Raw genomic sequence first — 17,647 nt, 5'->3', positions numbered from 1 at the left:
GAATCCAAAGAATTTAAGCTTGCCACTAAACTCTGACCTTGCCTCCATCTGAAGACTGGTGCTAAGAGTGGCTTCCAGCTGCCTGCACATCATAGCCAGTGCTGCAATCAGTCAAACAATCATCTTCCATACTTACAATAGACTTCTGCCAACACAGGAACCAAGCCACACTTTCCAGCTGTGTAGATATGGCCTCCATCCAAGCTCATGGCATCAGCTTCACCTTTCTGCAATGAAAACGGGATATGCTAATAGCAAATACGTTTTCTGAATGTGTTCCATAATGTAACCAAGGCAGTACTACTACTCATGAACAAGATTAAATATCAGCAGACATGAAAGAACTCAAAGATTTATAGAAAAAGAACAAAAAGTTGTCAAGGAAAACCTGGTGAGGGGAACCACACAGGCAATGAGGAGTAAGGATGTTCAGTAGGACAAAATGCTGTCTGATTGTCACTAGAACAAAATGTCATATGCTATTTCCTGGCCCACCTTGATAAATCTTCCTAAAATGCTACAAGGGATAGATATGAGAGCTGTCCATAGACTTCAATGTAAAGAACACAAGAGTTTACTATATTGCAGATGGTGGGCATATTTGCTCACAAGCATAGTGCATATATTTCAGGTTTCATAAGTGCCTGCAATACAGAGGAGGTGGAAGGAGAGAGGGAGAGGGAGAGGGAGGGAGGAGAACAGACCTAAACATAGAGGGAAGAGAACAAATACAGGCCACTGAGAACTAAGTATGCTCAGTGTGCATGAAATAGGGCTTGAATGTTGAGGGCGAGAAAACCAAGCAGGGGGAAAAGGAAAGGAGCTACAGGAATCCTGAACAGAAACATTACAGATGACAGGGAGCTATTTGTTCATAACTAAAGCCAGTTGGGCAGAAAAAAGAAATATCACAGCCTCCATTTTGCAAGTATTTGCTGTTAGTGCAAATCATACACAAACTTTGTACTGGATGCTCTTATGGTGGGGACATAGCATAAAATTGAGACACTTGGAAGAATGGAGTGGGGAAGCAACCACAAAGGCCATTTTGAACTCTCAGGAAGAAGGACAGTGTGACGATTTCATTCCCTTTCTGGTTTGGCTTATCTGTGGTTATTGTTGCATGGCAGAAAGAATGGGTTAATCTGACAGCTGAATGCTGACCGAGTGACAGTTAAACCCATTGTGACATTTGAAGAGGAAGGAAAGATTCTGCCTCAGTGGAACTTGGTTATGTGCAACTGTTTTCCTCAATCTAAGTGAAAGAGGGGAGAAATCACAGTATAGAACAGTTGAGTTAGTGTGTGTTTCATTAAGATCCAACTGGAAACTTTAAATTGTTCATACTATGACAGATAGGATCATAAAAGTTAGACAGGATATAGAATTATGGTTATTAGATAGGATGGTGAACTTAAGATAGACATTAGGATTTTGAAATTAATTGAGATTCAGTTTGTATTAGGACTCAACATGTGAAAAGACAGCATTTAGCTTAGACAGGAAGTCTGTTGTCCTGAACCATATATAATATGTTTTATTATTACCATTATAGTCCTCATTATTTAATTTGTTTTAAAAATAAGAAGACTTTTTATAACAAGGATCTCTTTATTTTCTAATGGCAGTTATCAAGTAATAAACACCACACTCATGCTTGGCCACAGCTCATTCAAAGCAGGAAGAGAAGGAAAGCAAAGCATAACTACTGAAAGACTTCCAGTTGGTGGCAGCTGTGTCACCAATGTCTTAAGAGTTCTAACAGAAAGGCTGAAATAAAACTCTTCTACTGGGTGAAGCAGAGGATGAAGAAATGGCCTAGGAGCCTAAAGTGTTTAGACAACAATGTCCAGTTGAGTACTAGCAGGGGCAGATCCGTGGATAGGCATTCCTGTGTACTAACAAAAGGTAGCAACCCAGCTGAGGGAGGCTTAAGCATGCCACAAAAGGGATACAAAGAGAGAGAGAGAGAGAGAGAAAGAGAGATTAGTATTTTTTTTTTTACTACCATTCCCAGAATAGGCAATTTTGCTTGGGATATTCTCTGAGTCATGATCCCAAAAATAACTTTTCCATGTTTTGTGACAGATACAGTGGTGCCTCGCTTAACGATTGGTTCGTACAACGAAAAATTCACTTAACGATGGCTTTTTCGGAGCGATCTTGTGCTTCACTTAACGATTTTCCCTATGGGCGATTTTTGCTTAATCATTTCGGGACCATGCTTCGCTTAACGATGACAGTTTTAGGTCCCCTTGTTTCGTGTAACTTTTTTTTTACAGCCCCGTTTTTGCTATTTTTAAAATATTCTAAAATGTTTAAAAATGTTTAAAATGCTTGGAATCGTTAGTGCACCTAATAAAACCTTCGTTAACTTAATTTGGCTTTGTTCTGAGTCTTTTTGAATTTTTTGTGATTTTTCCCCCCATTGAAATAGGCTTCAATGCATTTCAATGGGTTTCGCTTAACGTTTTTTCCTATGGGGATTTTCGCTTAAGGATGGTAATCCATTCCAATTGGAACGGATTATCCAGTTTTCAATGCATCTCTATGGGAAATGGTGTTTCGCTTAACGATGTTTTCACATAGCAATTTTTTTTTTGAACCAATTAAAATCATTAAGCGAGGCACCACTGTAGGTAGGTAGCCAGTGAAATTCATATTTATTTATTTATTTATTTATTTATTTATTTATTTATTTATTTATTTATTTATTAGATTGCTATCCCGCCCTTTTAGACAGTCTATAATAAACTCTGTGAACCAAAATCACACACCAGATGAAAGCAAGGATGCCTGAAGTGCAGTCCTGATCTCAGTCACATGTCTCAATGGGGAAGGAACAGAGTTGGAACCATTGCTTTCTGGGAGTCCAGTTTCTAACATGGTGTCTGCTATGCTTGCTTGGAACTTTAGAGAGTTGTAATCTAAAACTCTTACAGACTTACAGGAAGAAACAAGAGGATGGTGCATGCAACTTTTAAGTGCTTACCATGATCTTTTCGATGCAGTTTTCTGTTGACTCACCCACAGCGCAGTCAATTTTGTTGCCTTCGCTTATTCCACTCCACAAGTCACATTTGGTCTTCTCAGCCTTACCCACAACACACCATACAATTCTGTCAGACGTATCAGGAACAGGTCTCTCTAAGGGTTAAGAAGGCAGAAACTCAATTAAACAGCTGTTCAGTATGCCCCACCAAGACCCTGCAAACAGATTGCTGGTAGAGGGGAAATAACAGTTGTCATGTTTTTCCCAGCTCCTTCTTTCCCTTCCCCCCCCAGTAGTAGCACAAACGCTAAATTTGAATGAGAGATTACAGCTTTACATACTAAAGTTAATGTTCTGATTATCAAATGTGCACAAGTACATCGAGAAGCATTATTTAGCCCTATTCTGAACAATGTGCTCAGATATTTTCAGTGGGGGCATCGTTAGTTCAAGAAAGAATAAACTTCATGCAGTGATTGACAGACAGAGGCCCGGGTCCTCTTACTTACTTTTGCTAGGATAGCGGGTAACTTTTGGAGGCAAATTTTCCCAAGTAAAGCAATCACTATAGACTTTATCAGTTTCATACTTAGTTGTATGACTCAGCATATAATCAATAATGTCTACAGTGATTTCCTAACTTGGGAAAATTTGCCTCCAAAAGTTGCATCATTTGCATTGTTATCAAGATTCCCTCTAAGGAGCACAGCTACACAAGCGCACAGAGCTGCAGGTCCCCTCCACATATTATTCCACCTCCTCTGCACACCTACAGGAAAATAGTTTCAGCCCCTTTGTTTTCAGTTGTCACAGAACTCCTGGTGGAGGAGGGGACAAATCATATGCACAAGAGAGTGGAGTCACATGCATGATGGGTAGAGCCCCACCTAGCAAGGCTGAAAATTAGAAGGAACGTTGGTTACTATACAAGAGGATTTTGGCCAAAGAGTCTTTCCAGAAAAATAAATAATAATCATATAAACTATTCAAATACTGTGCTTTATCTGAAAAAATATTGTAGTTCCAAGAAATTCAAGCTTTCCTTATCCTGTTCCAAATACTGTACAGAACATAGCTGTGTGAGTATTATAGGTATCTATTAGCATCAAGAGAAAGCAATTTCCTTGCTTATGTCTGTACTGCTTGTGTGTGGTTTTTTTCTTTCAAAAAACCACATTTGTTTGTGTTTTACTTCATAACTAGCTGCACACTCAAATACAGCTAAGTGGCCAAATGTGAGTGTACTACTCAAAAGCGGAATTGCTTCTCTGGTACTTGAAAAAACAGCAAGGCCAAATTTCCATTTTTCAAAAAGTGATTGTCTTTTTTAATGCAACTACCAAAAACACCCATGACAGAGATCCAGTGGTTAAGATGAAGAATTTTGATAATTAAATATAGAGTTGACTGATTATATTATATTATATTATCAGTATGTTGTATGCTGTTCTGGGTATTCTTTTTTAATTATTATTATTTAGTAAAAAGCAAAATATAAATTTTATTGTTGCTGTTATCATTTTAAAGCTCCTGAAATATTTATCATGTGCCAGAACATAACAGGACACTTTGTTTAGGCTCTTCCAGATGAGCAAAAATGCCAACCCCTTTCTCACTCTAGGAACTGAAAAACTGTGAGACATTCTGGGAGGCGGGGCTTCATTGCCGTGCTGCCAGCAGCTTCTGGGAATAGCTCCCAGGAAAAGCTGGAACCACCCGGTCTGGGGTCCTTTTAGAAATGAGAGATCGAAGGAGAGACTAGGAGAAGTCTCTCTGAAGGAGTTGGTTAGCAACAGAAGGAGGAAAACTGAGCAACAACCCGGTATTTCTTCCCTCTGAAGAGTTCACTCAAGCACAGATTGGATGCGGGAGCCATCTTTGGCAGTGAGCTGTGAGTACCTCCCCCCCCCCGAGGAGAGGAGAATGAGCAATATGGCGTTGAAAATATATAACAACAAAGTAAGTTGAAGCGTTTGATTTAGGAACAGCCCCATTAAGCTGAAAAAGAAATCAGAGTGAAAATATTTGGCCGAAAGAAGGCAAAGAACAGTGAGTTTTGCTTACCAACCTGCTTCTTCAAAAGCGAAACTAACTCTTAAACAGCAGGCTGGTTCAAGGCCGAAAGAGAGACAGTGAGACAGAAAAAAAATTTGTTTCTGGAAAAAATGCCAGAGTGAAATACCACTGGACAGGAATTAAGAGAATGAAATTCTGTGAATGATGTTTAGCTTGGACTTTTCTCCCTAGACTGTGTGGGACTCTGATAATAGAATCTTGTTAGGTTTTTGGAGAAGAAGGAATGAGCTTTTAGAAGCAAGAAAACAGACTGAGAAACATAACATCAAGATGACGTGGTCGACTGGACTGAGGAACTAGGAAAACCAGGACTGGAGGTTTTTTTATTGAATCTTTGGATTAATGGAAAGAACATAAAATGGATTATAAGGACATCTACTGGAGAGACTGAAACCCTGTGATTGCTGTTTAGTCTGGACTTTTTGGCTGGACTATGTGGGATTCTGATAACAGAACTTTGTTAGGTTTCTGGAGAAAAAGGTATATTTTTGCCACAGTTGAATTTTAAACTGCTGGGCTAAAAGCTGATTTATATACTATAACATTTGTGTAAAGATGGGAGGAAGAACCTAGGGGAGGTTTATGATTGTGGGTTTGGTTTGTTGATAAAATAGTGGAAAATTCGGAAAGATATTTGAGAGTTGACCACTTTGGTGAAGGATATAGTATTATCTATACAAACCCTACTCACTGGAAAGATCGAAATGGCCTCCTAAAATTAAAACATCAAATGTTGGAGACCTTGTCTGTCCAATCTCAAAATTTGGGAATAGTGGCACAAAAATCAGGCAAAGAATGACAGACTACCATGCAAAAGATAATGACAGCAGGATTTCAGCAAGTAAACAAATGTCTTAGCCAAATAGAAGATCAGATGAAAGAGGGGACATCAGATTTTAAACAACAAATGAAGCTTCACTAACCCCAGAATCACTTTTATTGAGTATGATACCAGGTAACATAGATGGGATAAAGAGTTACTCAGTGATCTATTAGCTACTACAGTCAGGAAGTTTTATGTTAAAAACTGGAAGGAAAGCAGAGTTACTGAAACAAGAGGAACTTATTGAGAAAATATGGGAAGTGGCAGAAATGGATATTTTTTCAGATGTGTTGAAAGACTGTCTAATTCAAAAGGAAATTGAACAATGGCTTCAGTTCCCAGATAGTGTTGAAGTAACATAGATTTAAACTAAAACATAACTGTAAGTTGAAAGCTGGAGGGTAATCAAATTGTAAAAAAGCAGAAAGTTGATTTGTTATTGTAATATGACTAGATTGGATGATTGCATACTTTGTGTTCTCCTATCCCCCTAACCCTTTTCCTTTCATCATACTTCCTTTTACCTTTTGTATTCCCTACCTTTTCTTAGTTGTTAAAAAATAAATATTAAAAAACTGTGGGACATTCTGGAATTCACATCCAAACCTGATTTAAAAAGCTATTTCTCCTCAGAATTTTTTTTGATATTTTCTAAAAGTAGGAAATAGAACATCCTTACGGTGCTTCTCTTCTGGAAAAGTTGTTATAAAATCAAGTGAGAGCTTCATCAAAAGCTTCTCATTGCAAAGCTGTGAATGAGAAAAATGAACCACCCCAGGGAAGTTTTATAGTGCTAAGCTTTGGCCCCAAATGTATGTGGGTATAAATTAATGGAGGTACTTCAGGAGAGAATTAAAACAAAAAGAGATGTTTGTACAGTACTTCTTCTAATGAAGACAAGCCTTGCACAGTCCAGTCCAGATAGTGAGAAAAAATACTGATAAGATCAGTGCAGAATCAGGTACACAGTGCAAAATAGATGTTCCATCTGGAAGAGCTCATAGGCTCCAAAACCCTTTGTCACAAGCAAATTTCATTAGTATGTCTTCATAGTAAAAGGTTCATTTATATAAACCTGTACCTAAGAAGCTTTATCTTAACATGACTGTATTTGTATAGCACAGACAGCAGAAAGTCAGATTGACCCTGCAATTTATTCTTCCATATACAGTATATCTCACAAGGAGTTGGTCAATGGAATTAGTTACATTCAAAACAATCCTGCTGCCATTAAACTTGGGTGACGTCCAGACTGGCCCTTTTGGTATAGGCTAGTGAGGTCTAAATAGGATTGGTTGAGGTTGTGGGCGGGGAGGAGCAATATGCCATTTGACACAATCCTCACATCCAGCTGGCACGTTGTCTTCAAGTGACACTATTTTTGGTATCCTGAAGTGGCAAATTTTTGCAAAGCAGGAGTTTGGGACAAAGGAAAGGGGGTGATGGTTGTTATGGGTTTTTCGGGCTTCTTGGCCATGTTCTGAAGGTGGTTTTTCCTAACGTTTCACCAGTCTCTGTGGCCGGCATCTTCAGAGGACAGCAAACAGAGGAGAGCACAGTTTGCTGTCCTCTGAAGATGCCGGCCACAGAGACTGGCGAAACGTTAGGAAAAACCACCTTCAGAACACGGCCAAGAAGCCCGAAAAACCCACAACAACCATTAGATCCCGGCCGTGAAAGCCTTCGCGAATACATCGAAAGGGGGTGAGTTGACGTACAGCTGGGAAAGACAGGCAGAAGAGGTGGAGAATGAGAGGCAGGCAAGCTATACTTGGTGGTGCAAAAGGAGAAAAGGCAGCCAAATCCCCACCAAAAGCAGACAGGCCCCCACTTGACCTTTGTGCTCCCCTTTGACTACAGCAAGTGTGGAGAGGGTGAGCGAAGGGGAGGAGAGGAGAGGCACAGAGAAAGGAGCAGGACATGCAAGGAAGGGATGTGTGAAATCTCACCCAACACACACACACCCTGATCTGGCTAGTAGAGACAAAAGAAAGAAATCCACTCACCTTTTGCACCTTGTATTGTACACACATGCACACAAACACACGCGCGCGCACACACACACATGGAAGAGATGGAGATTTCTTGGAAGGTGCAAAACAGCTTTGACAGCTGCAAGTTTCAATTTTAGTTCATTTCTGTTGACTGCCTGTGCTGAGGGAACAAATTGGGGCAAACTGGTCCACTCCTCATGATGTGGACACCAGAAGAAAGAGTGGAACAATCTGGCCCAGCAATGCACCAAACAGGAGGATAAATGCCGGTCTGGGCATGCCTTTAGTTTTGTGGCTTTCAGTGCCTTCTTCCTGTTTTGCTAACACTCGTGACATGGTTCAATTACCTTGGAGACTGCTGGTTTCCTGCTTACCTCTTCTGAGGCTCTGAGTAGCAGTATAATACTGGTATCCCAAGAACATTTGAGAATCCATCAGTTCAGGGACACGACGAAGACCGGTAGCAGAATCCTTAAACAGGAGGTCTTTGAGGTGGCCTCCAGAAGGGCCGAAAAGTTGGCATTCAGGTCGGTCCCTCCGTTCCTAGCAGAAGAGAAAACTGGCTTGGTGAAAGGAAAAGAAAATGCGAAGGTGGAATGGATGGCAGTTTTAGAGAATGGAAGAAGTCATTAAAAGGAAAGGGGCTTCTGCCACTGCCTCCCCACCTCTTACACAAACTTCACCTGGTCTGCTTCTGCCATGTCCACTCAGTCTCATATGGATTTGCCACATGCTCTGCAATGTTCAGTTAGACAAGGCACCAGAGGCTGTACATACTGAGCAACTATTCTCATTAGTGGAGAAATGTTAAATGTTGAACTGCAGGCTGTCTGTGTTACGGGCCCCATAACCACACCCCCAAGGAGAATCTAAAATGCAGACAACTCTGCTGACCTATATCAACACACCAGGTTTGGCAAGTATCATCTCTACCATGAGCACAGAATGGGCATTAATTGCCTATTGAAAACCAATCCATTCCAAAGTGCCTTGTTTCGCAACAGAGGTAATGCACAACAGCAATATATTATTGCTGGGTGGGGGGACCCACTTCCATCACACACACAACTACGTACTATGAAGACTGCAGATAAGCTCAGAGAGAACAAGGAAGTGAGGTGAGGAGAAGAAGAAGAAGATAAAAGAAGGCATCAATCATCATCCCAGCTAATAAATAGTCCCTAGGACAGCAATTTTGCAAACCTTGGACATTTTACCTTTTTGGACTACAGCTCCCACAACCCTTTGCCAGCCTAGTCATAAATCATGCTGGCTAGAGATCTTAGGGGTTGTATTCCAATAATGGACTGTTTCAAAGCAGTGTTCAGGGACATTATACCTCTGACTCCTATATTGCATAGTATTCAGTGATCCAGTTTACAAATACGCATGCATGATCAAGTCAGAAATGTCTGTGCTTTTAAAAAGGTGGCAATGGTTTTGAAATGTCACATGCTATTCCAGAAAATAATCAGGGTATATACTGCAGAATTTTCCAGTTCTTGGCCTCTAACACAGTCCTCTTCAAGCCAGTGAACATGTTGACTAGCAGATTCTGGGAGCTGCATTAGCCCACCGAGTAATTTTTCCAAGCAATACTTAGAGTGCACTTATTCTTATTCTTATACAATTTCATGTTGACTATGTCCTCAAATGGGTCTTTAAACTTCATTGAGAATTACATATTCCCTGCGTGCTGGATTGGAATTCTTCACCTCTCCTCCCTGTTTTTAAACCAAACTAGGAATACCAGTGCACTTGAAAGAAGCGTCCAGATCTCGTCCGCCCGACTGTTGACACTTCGTGCCACCACGGCATGAGCAGGAACTTTCGCCAGGTTACAGTCCATGACTTGGTCAATAGGCTTCTTGGTGCCATCACTACAGAGCAGTTCGTACTGTTCTCTTTCTTCTGGACTGAGAGCTATGAAGATCAAGGAGAGACAGCAAAATGTAAAGCTGGCGTCACTGTGGTCTGCCAGAAAACCAGAGCTGACTACTGTAATGGGGAACTATATTTTAATAATGAAAAACAATGCAGCTGAAATCTTGTTGCATGGCATAGTGATTCACTACTAAAGTAGGTCTAGTGAATTAACAGAACTTACAGAGGAGTTGTCTCACCTGATTCAGTGGGCCTACTTTAGTTCCAATTTACTTCACTAAGAAATCAGATTTCAGCTATCATGTTCTGCACGTTGCTCATCTTATTCCTCAGCTGATTGATTTTTCTCCTTCCTACCCTTCTTTTTGTGTATATTCTATCTTAACTGATCAGCTATAACAACCTGTTTTTTCCTTTTCTCATGATGTGACCAAAGCAGCCTAACTTTCAGCATTTTATGTGTTTTTATATATTTTCTTGAGCATTTCTTTGTTGGTCACCTTATTGATCCATCAAATCCTTAGCATCTTATGATAAATCCCCATGTCAAAGTAATAGAGCCCCTCCCCATTGCCAGTTTCATTAATCCTTTGTATTAACCTAACGCACAATCCCACTGGATTATCCTATGTACAACCAAGGGATTTGTTAAATAAGAATCAAAGAAGTTCATGTGGCAAACCCCCATTTGTCCCTTCCACTCATGAGTTGTTTGTACACTCAGTTGTTTGTACAAATGGTTGAACCCTTTCTGAACAGACGCAGTAAGGTATTGCAAGATACCTCTTGGTGGAAGCTCAGAAGCTGCCCACAAAGGGCATTTGCACAGAGAGAAGGAACAGGATTCTTCCTGTGGAAATTAAGATTATCAATGGCTAGTGATTTTGAAGGCTGTATGTTAATGCCAGTATTAGAAGCTGTGTTTATATATCCCACTGATTTTCAGGTAACCATGCATATGATTATAACCTTAGTCTGTATTTTTGGTCCGACACCCCAGCGGCACTGTCACAGAGGGGCAACAGAATCCTCCCCTTCACTTTGGATGCTTGATCCCTCACTAACAGCTTCTCTTTAGGGGATGGTTTAGGGGTTCTTCCTTTGAACACACACACAGAGCGAATTATGATTATTAAGCAAATCTTGGAATAATTATTCCTTTTTCATGACAGTTATCCAAACCCAACAAACAATGGGAGTTGTAGTCCAATTTTTTTCCCCAAGCTTTGTTGATTATTGTGTAGATTCTGCTTCTGTATTTGCCATTCATACAACTGTCCCAGAGTATGGAATTCAACACAGTTAGACTGAAAAAAATATCAGTGACATCTGGTTGTTTAGAAGAGCATGATGTGATGCTGGCAAATGAACTTGACATCTGAAATCCTTACCTAACACTGTGGCATCTTTCACGAAGGCTACATCTCCAGCTCCAGATTTCAGACAACTTGAAAAATGGACAGAGAAGGAAATATTAGTATAATGATATTTTTGCATACATCTTTGCAGTCTCACCAATTTTCTTTATTCCCATTCTAGCTTTCTGGAAATATCCAGAGGGTGTTAGCCCCTTCTCCCATAATAATATCATTTTCTGGTTCCTGGTTTCTGGACAACTTTTTCCTCCATTGAAATGGCTCTTTTACCCTTTAATTGATGCCGACAATAGAGCTAAACTAAACCATTCTAGTATTTCTGGTTCTGCCCAGAGGATGTCCACACACACGCTCCCTCCCTGCCCTGTTGATGTGCATTTCTTGATATCTAAATGTTATACAATTTCAACATCTCTTCTGTATGTTGTATTTATCCTATGGGGATGTCAATAATAATTTCCAGATCTGGCAGAACAAGGTTTGTATTAATGAGTATCCATGAATGTACAGGTGTGCAAGAATGCTAAGTAATGCTGAGTCATGGATGATTCAACATATGCTGAGTCATGGATGATGCAACATCTGCTATGATTGATTATATGCTAATATGTACAGTGGTGCCTCACATAGCAACGATAATCCGTGCAGCAAAAATCGCTGCAAAGCGATTTCGTCGCTATGTGATTTTAAAAAGCCCATAGGAATGCATTGAAACCCCTTCAATGCATTCCTATGGGCTTAAAACTCACCTTAAAACAAAAATCCTCCATACGGCAGCCATTTTCGCTGCCCGGTAAGCGAGGAATCCGTCCCAAAACACAGCGGGCGGCCATTTTTTTCCGGCGGCCATTTTGGAACCGCCGACCAGCTGTTCTAAAAACATCACTATGCGATAATTGGCAACCGAAACAGGGTACCGATCATCGCAAAGCGATTTTTTCCTATTTAAAACATCGCAATGCGATCGCAAAAGCGATCGTAAATTCTTCGTCGCTATGCGATTTTGTCATTAAACGGGGCGCCCATTAAGCGAGGCACCACTGTATATGTATATATATGTAAAGCTGAACTGAAGATGTATCCCACCCTGATCCATTACTTGATGTCATCCTGTCATGCTGCCAGTTGGAACTGCTGTAACTGTATATATTGCATATTGGTGTTGGGAGAAGCTGCCTGTGTACGTGTGAGTTATTTGGTCTGCCTGGACTGGACAAGACTCTGCGCTAATTTCCCCTAGTTTTGTGCCAACAGGGGATTTGACAACATTTTACATTGTGGGTGAGGAACTCTGCCAAATCATTGAATAGGGCCAACCTACTGCTGGCATGCAATCCCTGCATCAAATGTGCTCAGCCCCCATTCATGCTGTGTCTGTCTATCTTTCTCTTTCTCTTCCCTCCCCTTACAAATACACAGGTATGCTCACCAGGAGATTTGGGAAGCTTTAGTCCAAAACACCCATACCCACCCCCACAGTTGCTGTCCACATACATCCCATCACTATTTTCACTGCAGTGCAGAATGTGCCTCTACAAACATCTCTTGAACTACAAAGCCCTGTTGCTTAGCATAGTAAATTACATTAGAGCAGAGCTATTGAATCAGCAGGAACTTGGTGAGTTCTGTAAGTTTTATTGATTCAAGAGGGCCTACTCTAACTGTGACTTATTTCAATCAATGGAAACCTATGGAGGAGTAGACTCACGAAATCCCCATTGATTTAATGGCACTAATCTAGTTTAATTTATTATGCTAACCAACAGGATTTTAGTCATTGCTACTGCTTCCTTCTCTTCCATGTACCACTCAGGGAGAGTTCATTTTGTTTTGCTTTATTATCATCTTAATTTTTTCGTAAAGCAGCAAATGGCAGCAAAGCTACTTCCACCCACAGGAGAGCTTTTGTCCCATTCTTTCTGTCGTGTTCCTCGTTGTCCATTTCATTTTCCCCCACTTAGCTACAGATGTTTTTGGACTGTAGCTCCCATAATCCAATACCTATGCCCGCTGGAGTGAATGGACATTCTGGGCAAAAAAACCATCTGGAGGGCCATAGTTATCCACAACATCCAAACTAAGCCCCTCTTACAAACAGGTCTATGCAAAAACAACATGCTACTCACTTGAAAGCTCCTGAATAGCCAGAGAAGGGATCATTCCGGGTGCATTTCTCCTGACCTTTCCCAGCACATAAGCGACAGAGTGTTGGTTCAGAGGCACCGGGGACACAGCTGGCTGAGAAAAACCTGGCTACAGCTGTAAATGGAAAATGCACAGCCCAGTCACTGATGGGTCCCTTCTCATCCCACCTGTGAGAGTTTGCATTGAGGATGAATCAACTTCATAAACGTCTCAGCCACTCTCTTGAAATGCCAATGTTTTCAAAGCTGGAAGCGGTCTTGTCCATGGTTAGGAACAAGATTTTAAAAGGTTATTTTTTGTGCTACAGCCCTAGCATGCCCCAGCAACATCATTACAGACAGGATCATATTAACCCATGGATGGGCCCCTATACTTTGGGGTATTTTAGATCCCCTCAGGCCCTTCTGTATTTCATGCAACTACAGCCGACAGCTTGACCCTTGTACAGTAGGTGCTAGACTGCAGTACGTAGCTCCATATCCCTTCTGAGAGTCTCCTCGCAATGTTTAAATATCTATTTTTGCACTCCAACTCCTGGAAGCCTCAACCAACATGGCCAATGGTAGAGGATTGATCATGCAAGACATCTGGACTAAATGCTTTCCATCCCTGCAGTAGAGAGCTTATCTCAGCCAGGGACAGTCAGCGTCAACTTGTTGCCTGATGTAGAACAGCAAATAGGGCTCCCTCCCCTAGTCAGATTGCATGATATCTGAGGCCAACCAAGTTATTTTGACACCTGAAGCTGAAAATCCCACTTCATCCTCTCCCTGGAAATTAATAACACCTCTACAGTGGGCTGGACCTAACATCTCTGGTACTTAGAGGAATCTGTTTGATTTCAGTGAGTCTAATCAATGGGGATCCTCTAAGTAAGACTGATCCCAGACCCTACCCAATCATAACAGTACATTAGTATTATTCCTTCCATTTTTGCCTGATACACTAGGACAGACTGACACTCACTAATACCTCTTCTAAAACTAATAGATTAGTTATAAAAAGGTTTGCTACCTTTACAAGGCACTAAAAGCATGCTGCCTGAAGCAGCTGCCACACTGCCTGATGGCAGGGCTAGCGCTGACCTCAACCTATTTGCAGAGCAGACACCACATTCTTGGACCACGTCCTGTAACCAGGTTGTGACCTACGAAACCAATGCAATACCAAAGAGAAACTCACACCCCACAGCAAAACTTGCTTCTGTTTGTTATTTGTGCTTAATTTGTTCCAAATATACCCAGCTACTATTCTGGAATTTATCAGCAGGTCCAATAAATGCTCTCCTCACCATCCCTCTTACCTTTCTCCAATGGTTCTACAGCTGCTCCTTTCCAGTCTATCATGTTATGGGCCACAAGTCCCCCAATTGGAATATTCCACCCTGCAGACCTGCCCAAGCCAGTGTGGCAGGATTTCTTTCCTTGAAGATCAGAAATTGAAGAGATGGTTCCTGTCTTCGCCACAGCCACAGCACGGTAACTGGTAACAGATTCTGAGAGAGAGGAAGCAAGCAAGCAAATATAAATCTGTGTGGCCCTGAAGAACCTTTCTCTTTTTTCTTCCCTAGTCTTTGTTTGCAGCTCTTTAGATAGTATCATCTTCCAGTGAGCCCTGAGTGCTCAGTGGAAGGACAGTTCCTGAAGCTGAGGCTCCAATGAGAAGAGAAGACTCCTTGGAAAAGACCCTGATGTTGGGAAAGTGTGAAGGCAGGAGGAGAAGGGGACGACAGAGGACGAGATAGTTGGACAGTGTCATTGAAGCTACCAACATGAATTTGACCAAACTCCGGGAGGCAGTGGAAGACAGGAGGGCCTGGTGTGCTCTGGTCCATGGGGTCACAAAGAGTCAGACACTACTTAACGACTAAACAACAACAAAAAGATGGTATCAAGTAATAAACATACTGTTTCTTGTAACAACCTTCCCTAACAGCCACTCTCTATGCCATCAGTAGTGTGGAGGTGGGTACATGAGGGCTTGGAGAGCAATTGCCGCCACAGTAGATGGTCTGAATTTTGCTTGATCCAGTATTCTGACTGAGCAAAAGGTGGCTTCATCTGTTACCTTCCTCTCCCTTATTTTGGTCCTTACGTTTGGTTCAGTTCCTATTAGCTCTTGTTGCATATTCCGAGTTAGAGTTCCGTAGATGAACAGAGAGCATTAAAACTACTTTTCACTATCGTTAGGTAAAGGTAAAAAGAGTAGATCTTTGGTCTAGATGGATGGAAATAAATAAATAAATAAATAAATAAATAAATAAATAAATAAATAAATAAATAAATAAATATCATCCCTGTTTCCAAGCCATAGAGCCAGCGTTTGTCTGTAGACAGTTTCTGTGGTCACATGGCCAGTGCGACGAGACACGGAACGCTGTTATGTTCCCACCATGGTGGTACCCATTTATCTACTTGGATTTGGATGCTTTCGAACTGCTAGGTGGGCAGGAGCTGGGACAAGCAACAGGAACTCACTCCGTTGTGTGGATTCAATCTTATGACTGCTGGTCTTCCAACATTGCAGCACAGAGGCTTCTGCGGTTTAACCAGCAGTGCCACCACATCCCTCACTATCATTAGCTATTGGCAAAATAACAGATTATCATTAGCCATTATTAGAGCTGTAATAAAATCCTATAGAGAAATCCTGAGTTATTAACCAAATGGGCCTGATTTAGGCCTCTTGGTGTCCGGTGGAATGCTCACATTCAGTTCTGGAGTGAAGCAAAAGAATTCCTGATACGAAATGCAGAATAGTGTATAGAGTGATGGATTTGAACAGTGGTTCTTAACCTTTTTGAAAGAAACAGCCTGTTGAGCCATTGAGGAAGTTATCATTGCCCCCCTCCTCGTGGCGGCAGCGGCACAGCAGTGGTGCGGTACTGCCATGGGGGGGTGATGATAACTTCCTCAATGGTCGTGTCGCGACGGAGGCACCACATCCACTGCCAGCCACTACCTGCTCTGCATCCACAGGCATGCCGCCACTGCGGGGAGGGGGGGATAATAATTTACTCAATGGCAACGGCGGCGGGGTGGCAGCTCCATCGCCGCCATATCACACACACCTTTCTGTTCCTTTGCCCCATGTCACCCCTTTTTATTCCATCGCCCCCCTGAAAAATGAAATCACCCCCTTGTGGCGATATCGCCCAGGTTAAGAACCACTGGATTAGAATTCAAGGGATCAGGGTTCAAATCTCCACTTAGCAATGGAAATTCACTGGTGAAACCACTGTACAAATATCAGAGGGCTTGGTTACACATGTGGAAAAACCTTGTTTTTTAATTCGGTTTAGCATGTTTGAAATCGATTTTTAAAAATTCAGCTACACAACACACAGGGAAGCACTTTTTTGTATGGGAAGCAATTTTTTGCTTGGAAAGCAAGGTGTTATACTCAGCCATGAGAGGGTCATTTATTTTAAATTGCTTGTGAAACTGATTTATTGTTTTGGCACACATGAACGCTTCTCAGTGTAAACTGTGTCTAGAGGGTCTGTCAGGTAAATGAATGCCAAGATCATGGGTTTCAGGCTGCAGGAAAATCTTGCAGTCCAATTTGAAAAGAGAGCTAGCAGTTAAAAGTTGGGTGGGTAAAAGTGCTGCCTCCTTCACATGCCTAGAAGCTGTTGGTCTTGGCAAACTCTCTGCCACTCACTAGAGTTGCTTCCCAGTCACCAGACCTGGCTACATGTTCTGTCGCTACCTCTGCTTCTCCTCCCTCCCTCCCTCCCTCCCTCTCTCTCTCTCTCTCTCTCTCTCTCTCTCTCTCTCTCTCTCTCTCTCTCTGTGTGTGTGTGTGTGTGTGTGTGTGTGTGCATGGTGACCTATGTTTTAACTTTTTTCTCTCCGTATCATCATGAACTAGTGGTATGTCAGATTGCAAGAAATTTAGAAAATATATCAACTAACACCATATCAGCAGCAACTAGTGGCTGTGAGGGGCAGCCAGTGTCAGGCTGGATGGGTGCAGGACAAAGCCTCAAAGGTAACGCTTCTAAAAGTCAGTGCAGAACCCTCAACCGATATACAACAAAGTTTAAGCATAGATTAAATATTTTCCCAAGAGGATGCACACACCAATCCAAAACCCACATGACTACCTCATGACTTCAAAACCCTGATACATCTCTTGTTTCATTTCCATAGTGTATCTACATCCTCAGCTTAGCTGGAAAACCTAATTAGGATCAATATTCTGATTTGACAGCACATATCAGTAAGAACAAATTGGCCTCCAAGTCCACTTGGGGGACTGTGCACAACCCTACTCTTTACAATGAGAAGGAAACGCTGAAACCTCTTTGGTACAAAATGTCATACTCTTTTGAATTACAATTCATTGCTTTTTC

The 17,647-nt window shown here is 41.6% G+C and overlaps 2 protein-coding genes across 2 annotated transcripts in view; one reads left to right on the top strand and one right to left on the bottom strand.

The window, feature by feature from the left end:
• Nucleotides 1-17,647, top strand: part of LOC144587851 (uncharacterized) — a 462,829-nt gene that overhangs the window by 372,478 nt on the left and 72,704 nt on the right. The window lies entirely within an intron of this gene.
• Nucleotides 1-17,647, bottom strand: part of TF (transferrin) — a 36,901-nt gene that overhangs the window by 11,163 nt on the left and 8,091 nt on the right. The window contains exons 4-10 of the mRNA XM_020786349.3: nucleotides 14,594-14,785; nucleotides 13,272-13,404; nucleotides 11,161-11,216; nucleotides 9,636-9,808; nucleotides 8,260-8,428; nucleotides 2,993-3,147; nucleotides 137-227 (exon numbers count right to left, since the gene is read on the bottom strand). Coding sequence (XP_020642008.2) covers nucleotides 137-227; nucleotides 2,993-3,147; nucleotides 8,260-8,428; nucleotides 9,636-9,808; nucleotides 11,161-11,216; nucleotides 13,272-13,404; nucleotides 14,594-14,785 — 969 coding nt within the window. The remainder of the gene's footprint in view (nucleotides 1-136; nucleotides 228-2,992; nucleotides 3,148-8,259; nucleotides 8,429-9,635; nucleotides 9,809-11,160; nucleotides 11,217-13,271; nucleotides 13,405-14,593; nucleotides 14,786-17,647) is intronic.

Source organism: Pogona vitticeps, chromosome 3 (assembly GCF_051106095.1).
Source record: "Pogona vitticeps strain Pit_001003342236 chromosome 3, PviZW2.1, whole genome shotgun sequence".
Lineage (NCBI taxonomy): Eukaryota > Metazoa > Chordata > Lepidosauria > Squamata > Agamidae > Pogona > Pogona vitticeps.
The sequence above is the reverse complement of the archived record's forward strand: the minus strand, read 5'-3'. Positions and strand labels throughout refer to the sequence as shown.